General features: G+C 41.8%; 1 protein-coding gene across 7 annotated transcripts in view; it reads right to left on the reverse strand.

Annotated features, from left to right (window-relative positions):
- Nucleotides 1-12,927, reverse strand: part of galm (galactose mutarotase) — a 43,221-nt gene extending 30,294 nt beyond the window's left edge. For 5 of the 7 annotated variants that reach the window (XM_035944745.2, XM_035944742.2, XM_035944740.2 and 2 more), the window contains exons 1-6: nucleotides 12,815-12,927; nucleotides 10,869-11,062; nucleotides 9,155-9,309; nucleotides 7,802-7,840; nucleotides 7,451-7,564; nucleotides 6,997-7,089 (exon numbers count right to left, since the gene is read on the reverse strand). In XM_035944745.2, the coding sequence (XP_035800638.1) occupies nucleotides 6,997-7,089; nucleotides 7,451-7,564; nucleotides 7,802-7,840; nucleotides 9,155-9,309; nucleotides 10,869-11,055 (588 nt within the window). In that variant the 5' untranslated portion in view covers nucleotides 11,056-11,062; nucleotides 12,815-12,927. The remainder of the gene's footprint in view (nucleotides 1-6,996; nucleotides 7,090-7,450; nucleotides 7,565-7,801; nucleotides 7,841-9,154; nucleotides 9,310-10,868; nucleotides 11,063-12,814) is intronic. The other 2 variants (XM_035944744.2, XM_023262797.3) reach the window with 1 other exon arrangement.

Below are 12,927 nucleotides of genomic sequence, written 5' to 3' on the forward strand. Positions count from 1 at the left end.
CAAAAAATATTCTTGCTAGTGTTGTGTCTATTTTAACTATTTCTTTCTTCTTGTAAACTATTTGATACATGCAGTCATTCTACATTTTCCTTCTTGTATTTCTCTCTTTTAGCTAAGTCTTTTGTCTTGGCAGGTCGTCCCATTTGTTTTGTTGTTTTAGTGTTATTGCTTGTCTATTTCTGTTTTACTTTTTGCACTTTATTCTGCAGTAACTGCCTAAAGTATAGTAAGTTAAAATGGTTTGCCTTAAAGGTATATGTCCACAGGATCTGTCAACTTCTCGCATCCCACTCTTTGTCTATGTGAAATGTACTGCATTGCATACGGGTTGTGTTGGAGTGCGTCATCCCGGAGCTCATTTGCATAAAGTAGTTTCATTTATGCAAATGAGGTACAGGGGGTGGAGGTCCGACACATCATGAAACTTTCGCTAAATGTCTGAACCAGCCATTGTTGAACTAAAATGAGGATAGATTCAGCAGATTATTTCTCACCTTATATGATTTCAGAAATACTTCTTACTGAACTGCTTTCATAATAAAAGAGAAGCCTGTGGACATGTACAGAAGATAAAGTGAAGATTTACTTTTTTTGTGCAAATTTCTCACATTCATAGTAATCTACAATCCGTTAGACATTTCTGTAATTTCCACTGATTTTTAACGTATTTTACCCAATACACATACCCTGGCAAAATTTGTGAAATATCGTACATGTTTTTTTAGAAAATATGTTTGATCATGGAAAAATTTTTCTTTCATTTAGGGTTAGTGGTCAGACAAAAATATTTACAATCACGCAACTGTATTTGCTCTGATCATTTGTGTTTTCATTACAGAATAGTTTACATTAGAACATTTTACAAATTCTGCCAGCGTATGTAAACTTATGTGCACAACTGTATGTTTGTCTGCCAGTCAACCTTGGTTTGAAAGACTATGTGTATGAACGTGAAGTTCTAATTAACATCGGATTAAGATGCATCTTGTCAGTGACCATTGAGTTTCATGACTCTCACAATATCCCGCCTCATACTGTGAGAGCACCGGGCTCACTGTGGCTTGTTGTTGGTCTCTGCAAGCAGCAGAGATGGAGAAGAGAGAGGAACCAGAAGCAAGGCTGTTGGTCTGGCCTACTAGCGAGGCTGTGGAGACAACCACACAAACTGCCTCTTACAAGCCTCAGCAATGCCAGGTCTGTTGTCAACAAGGGGGACAACCTAGCGCTGCTACTGGCTGCTAAAGGATCAAAATAGTTGTGTGATGGTAATCACAGAGATTTGGCTGCACCCACTAATCTCTGACACAGCTCTTCAGCTAGATGGCCCCTCGCTACACCGCTCTGACAGGAACCGAGCCTCCAGTAAGAGCCGAAGAGAAGGACTGTGTATCTGCGTTCATGAGGCATGGTGTACTAACAGCAGGAATACAGACTGTCACTGTTCCCTAGACCTGGAGTTTCTGTTGGTAGTATGCAGATCCTTCTATTTACCCACTTGTGTTGTGACTTTAACAACTGTTTGCATCCCATCCATCCATCCATCCATCGCTTAGTTGTCAATAGGGTCGCGGGGGGCGGTTAGGGTCCCAGCTGACTTGGGGTGAAGGCATGGGACACCCTGGACAGGTTGCTAGAAACGATCACACTCACATTCACACCAGCAGGCAATTTAGAATAATCAGTTAACCTGTAATTAAACTGTGGGAGGAAGCCGGAGTACCCGGAGAAAACCCACACATGCAATATGCAAACTCCATGCAGAAAGATCACGGGAAGGCCAGGACGTGAACTGGTGGTCTTCTAGCTGCAAGGCGAAAGTGCTAACCACGCCACTGTGCAGCCCCCTGTTTACATCCCTCCCAATGGAAATGTTAGCGTCACACTTAGCCTCCTTGTGGCTAATGGAAACAAAGCAGGAAACAGCATGTGCTGGAAAGAGCAGCACAGTTACCCTGATGGTGTCCATATCCTGGCCTGCAACTTTGACCATGCATGCCTCAAATCAGCTCGCCTCAGTTTTGTGCAGCATGTGAACCGTGCCACTAGGGGCAAAAACACTCTGGACTGTGTTTATTCAAATGTAAAGCATGCTCAAAGAGCCGTGCCAACGCCTCACTTGGGGCTCTGTGACCATTTCTCACCACTCATGCTTCCAGCCTATGTTCCCCTAAGGAGGCGAGCAAAGTCAAGCAGGAGGGTAATTTGGACCTGACTGGAAGATGAACTGGCTAAACTACAGGACTGTTCTGAGCACACATCATGGGGCATTTTTGAACAAGATGACATCAGTGTACAGTACCAGTCAAAAGTTTGGACACACCTTCTCATTTAATGGTTTTTCTTTATTTTCATGACCATTTACATTGTAAATTGCCACTGAAGACATCACAACTATGAATTAGTTTGAATGAAGGGATGCAGATGGAAAATAGCTTAAAGCAAACTCTGGTGCAATACATCAAATGGAAATATTTATGTTTAATACTGTACATGGTCCCTTTTTAAATAAACTGATAATATTAATAATAATAATACAGCAGCTGACTATCTACAAGGGCTGCACCACCAGCAGCTCCGACATCGACATCTTACCGGCAGATGATCTAAATCACTTCTTTGCCAGGTTGGAACAGCCTGCAAATCCACTGCCCCTACCTGCACCCCACACAAATTCATTCACCTTGCAGGAACAGGAGGTGAGGCCATCGCTGGGAAGCCCAGGAAAGCAGCTGCCCCGATGGGATTTTCACTAGACTCTTCAACATCTCCCATGCTGCCATCCCTTCATGCCTAAAGACAGCAACAATCATTCCCATCAACGACAAAAAAATGTCTTAACTATAGAAGAGTGGTGATGAAGTGCTTGGAAACGCTGGTGTTACAGCACATTAAAGTCGGCGTCTATGTTTGTCTCGACCCACATCAGTACGCATATCGACAAAACAGATCCACCGACGATGCCATTTCTACTAATCTGCATATCAGCCTGGGACACCTGGAACACCGACACAGCTACACTATATTGTCAAAAGTATTCGCTCACCCATCCAAATAATCAGAATCAGGTGTTCCAATCACTTCCATGGCCACAGGTGTATAAAATCAAGCACCTAGGCATGCAGGCTGCTTTTACAAACATTTGTGAAAGAATGGGTCGCTCTCAGGAGCTCAGTGAATTCCAGCATGTAACTGTGATAGGATGCCACCTGTGCAACAAATCCAGTCGTGACATTTCCTCGCTCCTAAATATTCCACAGTCAACTGTCAGCTGTATTATAAGAAAGTGGAAGTGTGTGGGAACGACAGCAACTCAGCCACGAAATGGTAGGCCACATAAACTGATGGAGCGGGGTCAGCGGATGCTGACGTGCATAGTGCGAAGAGGTTGCCAACTTTCTGCAGAGTCAATCGCTAAAGACCTTCAAACTTCATGTGGCCTTCAGATTAGCTCAAGAAGAGTGCACAGAGAGCTTGATGGAATGGGTTTCCATGGACGAGCAGCTGAATCCAAGCCATACATCACCAAGTGCAATGCAAAGCATGAGATGCAGTGGTGTAAAGCATGCCGCCATTGGACTCTAGAGCAGTGGAGACGTGTTCTCTGGAGTGACGAATCGCGCTTCTCCATCTGGCAATCTGATGGACGAGTCTGGGTTTGGCGGTTGTCAGGAGAACGATACTTGTCGGACTGCATTGTGCCAAGTGCAAAGTTTGGTGGAGGAGGGATTATGGTGTGGGGTTGTTTTTCAGGAGCTGGGCTTGGCCCCTTAGTTCCAGTGAAAGGAACTCTGAATGCTTCAGCATACCAAGACATTTTGGACAATTCCATGCTCCCAACTTTGTGAGAACAGTTTGGAGCTGGCCCCTTCCTCTTCCAACATGACTGTGCACCAGTGCACAAAGCAAGGTCCATAAAGACATTGATGACAGAGTCTGGTGTGGATGAACTTGACTGGCCTGCACAGAGTCCTGACCTCAACCCGATAGAACACCTTTGGGATGAATTAGAGTGGAGACTGAGAGCCAGGCCTTCTGGTCCAACATCAGTGTGTGACCTCACAAATGCGCTGCTGGAAGAATGGTCAAAAATTCCCATAAACACACTCCTAAACCTTGTGGACAGCCTTCCCAGAAGAGTTGAAGCTGTTATAGCTGCAAAAGGTGGACCGACGTCATATTGAACCCTATGGATTAGGAATGGGATGTCACTTACATTCATATGCGAATCAAGGCAGGTGAATACTTTTGGCAATATAGTGTATGTGAGGATGCTCTTCATAGATTACAGTTCAGCCTTTAATACAATCGTCCCTCACGTACTGCATAACAAACTGCTCAACCTGGGCCTCGCTCCACCCACCTGCACTTGCATCCTTGATTTCCTCTAACAGACAGTTAGACTTGGCCCCCACCTCTCCTCTACCATCATGCTCAGCACGGGTGCCCCACAAGGCCACGTCCACTACTGTACTCCTTGTACACTTATCCCTCCAACACAGTTATTAAATTTGCTGATGACACCAGTGTAATGGGACTTATTACAGGGGGAGATGAGTCTGTCTACAGGGATGAGATTCAGCAGCTGACAGAATGGTGCTCACTGAACATCACCAAAAAAAAAGGAAATGATTCTGGACTTCAAATCAATTAATTGTCAACTCTATAGGTTGTCCAGAAATATCAGGCAAGCAGTGTTTCCCTAGCACACAGATTCAAGTAGTTAAGGACATTTCTAATTAATGCATTTTGGTCAGATCAAATCAATTCAATCTGTAGTCATTTTCCACGAAACTACATTGCCATCTAGTGGTAGTGAATACCTGCTATAAGAAGGTCACTATATTGCCAAAAGTATTCGCTCATCCATCCAAATAATCAGAATCAGGTGTTCCAATCACTTCCATGGCCACAGGTGTATAAAATCAAGCACCTAGGTATGCAGACTGCTTTTACAAACATTTGTGAAAGAATGGGTCGCTCTCAGGAGCTCAGTGAATTCCAGCATGGAACTGTGATAGGATGCCACCTGTGCAACAAATCCAGTCGTGACATTTCCTCGCTCCTAAATATTCCACAGTCAACTGTCGTCAGTCAGCCATATTATAAGAAAGTGGAAGTGTGTGGGAACGACAGCAACTCAGCCACGAAGTAGTAGACCACGTAAACTGACGGAGCGGGGTCAGCGGATGCTGAGGCGCATAGTGCCAAGAGGTTGCCAACTTTCTGCAGAGTCAATCGCTACAAACACTTCAAACTTCATGTGGCCTTCAGATTAGCTCAAGAACAGTGCACAAAGAGCTTCATGGAATGGGTTTCCATGGCCATCTGTCTACATGATTCCACAATAAGGAAGACTGGGAGAAAATGGATCCATAGGAGAGTTGCACGGATCAAACCACAACTTAGCAAAAAGAATATAAAGGTTTGTCTGCCATTTGCAAAAGAAGTATCTAGATGAGCCCCAAGACTTTTGGGATAACATCCTGTGGACTGTTGAGTCAAAGGTGGAACTTTTTGGAAAACATGGGTCCATTACATCAGGTGTAACGCTAATACTGCATTCCACAAGAAGAACATGATACCAGCAGTGAACCATGGTGGTGGTACTGTGGTGGTTTAGGGCTGCCTTGCTTCCACAGGACCTAGACGACTTGTCATAATTAATGGAGCCATGAATTCTGCTATCTATCAAAAAATCCTCCTGGAGAATATCTACCATCAGTTCATGACCTAAAGCTCAACACAAATGGTTTATTCAGCAAGACAATGAGCCAAAGCACACAAGTAAGTCCACCAAGTGGCTCAAAAAGAACAAAACCCAACCAGTTATTAGGTTTCGGGGGGCAACTGCTTTTTCACATGGGTGATTACAGGTTTTCAATAAATCATTTCAAAACTACATTTTGTGTTTTGTGGATTATCTGTCTAATATTAAATGAATAAAAATATTAGTTTGGTGATCTGGAACATTTACATGTGTAAAATATGCAAAAATATAAGATATTAAGAAGGGGGCAGATACCTTTTCTTAGCACTGCGCCACGCATTCGTGCCAGTGCATTATGCTGTTTTGATTCCTCTCCAACAGCGTGGGTTGCAGCTGCACCATAGTGCTGGAAAGTCTTTTTGACTGTCTGAGTTAGTCTGTCCCTGCCTGATGCATGAAACGAGTTATTTAGCTGTTGTATGTTCCAAAGATAAAGTGATCTCTACCCGATTATTATACAAAACAAAAATGAGAAGAGAAGGCTGGTGGAGAGGTATGACTCATATACACCTGATGATCAGAGTGCAAGCACGGGCTGAGAGATACCAACTGACCCAGCAAATAAGGAACAGCACTACATTTACAGTAATTGCAACATAGCACTGAGCCTGCAAAACTGAATGAAAACTACTCACAATCGTGATTTTGGCTTCCCACGATTATGTGATCATAAACGACTACAGCACTGACAGTTAAAATGTGTTGCACACATAGAAAACAATCCATGCAGATAAAATCAATGGATTTCTCCATGGGTAAATCTGACCTTAGACCTCTTTTGCTATTTTCAAATAATATTTGGTCAGATACTTGCCCAGGTGTTTAGCTTTTTTTAGATGAATTCAGTGCTAATACCAACAACACCAGAATACAGGAGAGACTGGCTTCAAAGCTTCCTTATACCAGTTCTGAAGTGGGACACACTGGTTTGCAATAAAATCTACTTTACCGCCGGTTACTATACAATTTGGAATTAGACACTCATTCCTCTGTCAGACATCATCCTTTTTTACTATTAACAGTGTGCGTAAAAGTTTTAATAGTACATTAGTGTACTACGTGTAGTGGTTGTTCTGAATGACTGATTATTGTGATCTTGTGTTCATGTAATGATCTATTTTTTGTCCTCTCATCACCTTCATACTTATCATTGCTTCCCTTAAACATTTACTGAAACAAATGTAGCTGAGACAAGTTAGCTGATCATATAGTTGACTATGTGCTCTTACCTGCCCAGCCAGGTTGAAGTAGGAGTGATTGGTGAGGTTGATGGGGGTGGTTTTGGTAGACGAGGCTTGGTATTCAGCAGTTAGTGTTTCCCCCTGAACAAACAATTCAATTCTTACTGAACTCACATCATTTATTTAACAATAACTAACGACAACAAACTTATTATGGCATTTTGCAACACGCAAGAAATGTTTCTTTGAGGGAATAAAGATATCTTCCTCTAATTTTGGGACAAATACCATAATTATTCAACATCTAATAAGTCTGAGACATTTTTCATCCCAGGGTGTTTCATTTTATTAGAAATGTTTTCACTGAAGAACACTGTGTTGACCTCTGTGACTCGTTTGAGTGGAATCATTTGAGCTCTGTTCGATCATCCCAGTCAAAAGCAACCTTTGTGTGCTGAAGCAGAAAAGAGCTGGAAGTTAGGAACTCACTAGGTGTGTTTACCTGTAAGGTGTAAGACACAGAGGCCTTAACCTCTCCAGGATAACCCTGGTCTTCATCTGGACTGGTAAGACTCAGCTGGACACCATCCTCTACTGCTGTAGCAAGCCAGATTGCCTGGAGGGACAAGCACACATTTGCTATTCAATAAATACATAGAGTGAAAGTGGTCACAGTTTGACAGCTAGCAATGTAAAATGAAATAGTGCACACATGTAAGCCCATGTCATGGAATGTTGGTGAAAGAAGAATATCTACCGATATTTTATTGATTCGCCTCTTTATTTTTGTATAAAATTGAGGCATCACTGGTCTGATTTAAAAATCAAGTGATTGTCGTAAAGTTTCACTTACTTGGACCAAGATTTCATCCTTCAGTGAGTCTTGACAAAACTAATGACAACAGTGACCAAAATGTTAAATATACAGTGCATTCCAAACTATGTTAACAGCAGAAGGTAATTTGATATTTTGGCTTCTTTAGGCAAAACAAGACAAAAGTAGAGACTGGCTTTTAGTTGTTATTTTATGCTATTTACATCCTAATATATTGTATAATGTTATAGTGTGCTCTATCAGCATGACAAATCTAACAACAGCAAAATCCACACAACTGTTACTAATGATATTAACAAAGCATTGATACGTGTTATAACAGGTTCAAACAGGTTCTGACAGGTTCTAATCTGTCCCAGACCAACATCCATCAGCCCTACAGTGTTTAGTGGCTCCACATCCGTTAGGTTAAGCTTCTAAATAAGAGTCTCTCTTGTGTGTTTGCTGAAACACCTGGATCCATGCAGGCTTTTTAAGTAGAGGGTTAATTACAGCCAACAGAGTAGATGTGCCTTAAAGTGCAGTACCACTGAGGGTCATTCAACGCTCGCTCCAAAAGGCTTCCATTCAAAAAACATAAATTTCTCTCATTAAATGTTGAGTCCAACAAGTGTTTTCAACAAGTCACTATATTTGTTAAATTCACTCTTCTGATCAGAGTGCTGGCACTCCATCTGAAAATAATTCCATAAATAAGTAGAAATTAGACTTCAAAAAGAGGTATGTTTATGGGCCAAGGGAAAGATGACCAGGAGGGTTATTCACCGCTGAATTTAAGTTGTTGCCTTGTTGTTTTGATGCTACATTACTGTTATTTTCTCATTATTTTCCAATATAATAGGCAATACATTTTTAACAAACATTTTTGTTAGTTAGCTTGTTTTAATAAGTTAATAGGGCGCCCTGATTCCAGCCTGACACTAGAAGAGTTAGTAAATTTGCTGCCCGCCACCCTTGTGAATGCCCATCAGACTTGATCAATCCAGAAAGGACTAAAATCAAGAGCAATGAATGGCTGAACCCTTCAAGAAAAAAAACCAAAACATACATAACACAACAAATTTGAGAGAACAGAGACTATATTGTGGGCTACCTCTTTAATCGCCTTTTTAGTTTCTCTTCAAGCCCCACCAGCAGCTCCACTTGTCTGCTGTCAGTTGCTGATGGAAACTCCACACTTCCATGCAGTATGACCCATTTCTGTCTGCTCTACACCTCACCTCAAATCAGGAAGTGCAACAACATAACACCACACTGATACCAAACAGTGTTACCTTGGTTTATCCAGGTTCTACAATTTTTGGCTACAACCTTTTTTTTTTTAAATCTCATTGAAGTTTATTTCATAAACACATATTCACCTAGTCTTACCTTATTGAAGCCCTTCAGACCTCCATGCAGTGCGTTTGGTCCATTGTTGATTTCTAGTTGGTATTCCTTTTCCTCCACTACAAAGCGTCCCCCTGCAATCCTGTTGGCCACACGGCCTACCACAGCACCCATATACCGCTTATCTGACACATAACCTAAAAAGAGAACACAACACAGGTCATCTTAGTGGGTTCAAGTGCTGCTTAAAATATGCTCAATAAAATAAAATTAAAAAACAACCAAATAACACTTTTGCCCTGACACAATGTAGCTCCTCTATGCTGTGATGTTGCTATCAGAAAAACAAACCTTCATGTCAGTTTATGCTATTTAGTCATGACAAAGCAATGCCTTGTTTCTGTGATATGAATTCAATAACCAATGCAAATTTAAATGTTAAAATAACTACCGTAATTTCTTAGTGCAGGTTAACATATGTGTGAAGAAAAAACAGTCATATATGTATCCAGTAGGAGTACTTTGGAAGTTACACATACACTGCCTGTCCAAAAAAAGTCACCACCTGGATTTAACTAAGCAAATAGTTAAAAGCCTTCCATTGGATAATTACTGCAGTGATGAATACGTTTCAGCTGGCAACAACTCATTTAACCCTAGCTGATGCAGTGAGGAGCTTCAAAAAGAATTCTCACGTTGACCTGGTCGATTATCGTGGCCGATACTTGGTATAATTCTGATTATTGGTATCGGTATTTTTATGGACTGATTGTTGATAAATCAAATGCACTATTTCAGCAACCTCTCTCTGTCTGTAGTCACTCTGTGGTCTCAGAAATGTCCCTCAAGCAGAGACTGCAAAAATTGAACAAGAAATACAAGTCGTTGCCACATTCAAGGAAATTAGTTGCTATCACAGTGGTTAAGTATAGCCACCAACGGTTAGTGGCAGCTACTAATTACCCTGAAACAGAGTCTGGAAAACAATAATAACAAAGCTTTGAGATATAGATCTACGTCGGAAATAAAAGTGATCGAACAATGACAGAAAATTAAGAAGAACATCACTGAAGGAGACAAACTGATCAGTCTCAGGAGGGGTTTGGTAGGGTCTCCCAAGGCAGATTTGTCCTGGCGTAACTCACGTGGACAACAACTTGCTACAGTCATTCATTGTGTTTTACAATGCTAGCAAGAGTTAAGGGTAGTTTTGGAATAATTTTAAGATTATAATAAGACTGCAAATCCTCGTAAACATCCAGAACTCATTACGTACAGATCTCAAACTAAATCCTGGATCATGTTAAAGTCAACCCTTTTTTAAGAGAGATGAGTTTTCGATAATCTGGTGCTTATTGCTTCATGATCCTTCAATTGCATCATAGTTTTTTTCTTGTGCATTATACCATATAGTCTTCTGAATGTAGTTTGTGATCTCTGCTGTCCATTGTGGGTGTTGTTGTTGAGTTATTTGTTTTAAAGGTCCATTTAGAAGAAGGCAAATTAGCTTTGACTGTAAATGCTGCATTTTGTGGCACTGATTCATTTTACACAAATAATCACTAAAATGAAATCATCTGATGCCAACATTTTTCTTAAATTCTGAAATATGCATGTAATTATCTCTGTTCAAATACAGGGTTCCAAAAAAACATCCTTTTTAGTGATTTGTTCTCAAATCTACTCATTATATTCATTCTAATTAATTTTGTGCAGTGCAGATGCAGATGGAAAGATGCTTTATTTTGCCTCCTACCTTCCAGGTCATCATAGCCCAGGACTACATCCTCCATTTGACCATTGTTTCCTCTGCAGCACACAGCCCTGATGATGGCACCCAGGGTCAGGACCTCCACTTTCACGTTAGAAGACTGGAGAACCCACAGGTCCACGCTGCCCACATCAGCCACCTCTCCCCACGGCTGATGGCTTACCTGAGTCATCTTGGACCTTGTAGACACCATGTCAGGGCAAAACAGAACATAGAGCAGGGGTGTCAAATAGGGCTGCCACAAACGACGCGTCGACTAATCGCCTGAGCACGATACGTCATCAAAAGCGGAAGTGAGCGCGCAATGCAACAGAAATCACCGTCCGAGTGGAGCGCGGAACACGCATGGACATCCGCGCTGTATCGTGCATATATAGTATATGCATATATTATATACGCACAATACAGCGTGGACATCCGCGTTTACGATACAGCGCGGACATCCGCGCCGCATCGTGCATATACTATATATGCACGATACAGCGCGGATGTCCATGCGTGTTCCGCGCTCCACTCGGACAGTGATTTCTGTTGCATTGCGCGCTCACTTCCGCTTTTGATGACGTATCGTGCTCAGGCGATTCGTCGACGCGTCGTTTGTGGCAGCCCTAGTGTCAAATTCATTTTAGTTCAGGGGCCACATACAGGCCAGATTGATCTCAAGTGGGCCAGACCAGTAAAATCAGAGCATAACAACCTATAAATAATCCCAATTCCAAATTTTCCCTTTGTTTTAGTGCAAAAAAGTACATTCTGAAAATGTTCACATTTAATGAACTACCTTCTTACAAAACATTATGAACAACCTGAAACTTCAGAGGAAAAAAAAGTGCAATTTCAACAAGACAAGCACTCAGAGAGCGCAGTACTCTGCCAAGGCTACTCAGTCGTTGTATGATTTCCGATAGTTAAGTCCCAATAAGTCCGCACTGGTCGATTTGCAGCAGGATCGCAATCATGTGATCGTCAACAGGCAGCTGACATAGTGTTCACTTGTTGTCATAGTTACAGTGACGCTGTCTCACAATATAATACAGAAATCTTTAATAAATCCGTGGATCCACACTATAAACCGCAATGCTGCCAAAATCTAATCAATCGGTCCTTGTGTCATTTCTGACCTTCCCTGAAAATTTCATCCAATCCGTCAGTCTGTTTTTGAGTCGTGGAGAACAGACAGACATACAGACGTACACCGATGGTCACATAACTCCACATTCCTTGGCGGAGTAGCAACATTATGCCTCAGTCTATCATTTACACATTACAACTTACAGATCATAGAGTATCTCTAAAGATGCAAAACATTTAGCCACTGGTATCTGGAACTGAACAATAGAGTATTTTACTGTATGATCAAAACAACTGGTCATGATCTAGAAATTATTTTAAATGCAGTTATGCAGTTTTACAAATTGACAATTTACAGTTAATGTCTTCTCTAATTTTTACCCTGCGGACCGGACTGGAGGCTCTGAATGGCCGGTATTGGCCCGCGGGCCGTATGTTTGACACCCCTGAGAGCCTCATGTAAAAGTGACGGTTGAAATGTTTCTCTCAATGAGACTACAGTCCTTCACCCACACCTTCATTCCTCCTACTTCATGGTTATTCTGAATGGTTTGTAGCTCAGTACATGCCGCAGTGGGACTGAAGAGATTTTGGATGGAGCCTGGACATGTATGTGTGCCTTTCCCTGCATATAGTTCATTTATGTTCACGCAAAGTGCACACAGAAAGGGGCGAAACTACTCTTTAAGATCTGATACACAGTATTTACAAGCGGTGCCTATATACGAGTCCACACAAAACTTTCAGCACAACGAGACAACTGCCTGCGAGTCTTTAAAGGACGTGACTCTTGACAACTTGACCAGAAGTAAATCATAGACCACCATAAATGCATTGCTGGACATTGTATCGCCTCTTACCTTGAAACACTTCGTCGACTCAGAAGACTTTGCCCTCGTTGTGTTTATATCCTGCTTCCTACTGTGATGACGCCTGGATGTGAAGTGCCAATTCTCCCTCAGTACAGCCTGAC

The sequence above is a fragment of the Amphiprion ocellaris genome, chromosome 16 (genome assembly GCF_022539595.1).
Source record: "Amphiprion ocellaris isolate individual 3 ecotype Okinawa chromosome 16, ASM2253959v1, whole genome shotgun sequence".
Lineage (NCBI taxonomy): Eukaryota > Metazoa > Chordata > Actinopteri > Pomacentridae > Amphiprion > Amphiprion ocellaris.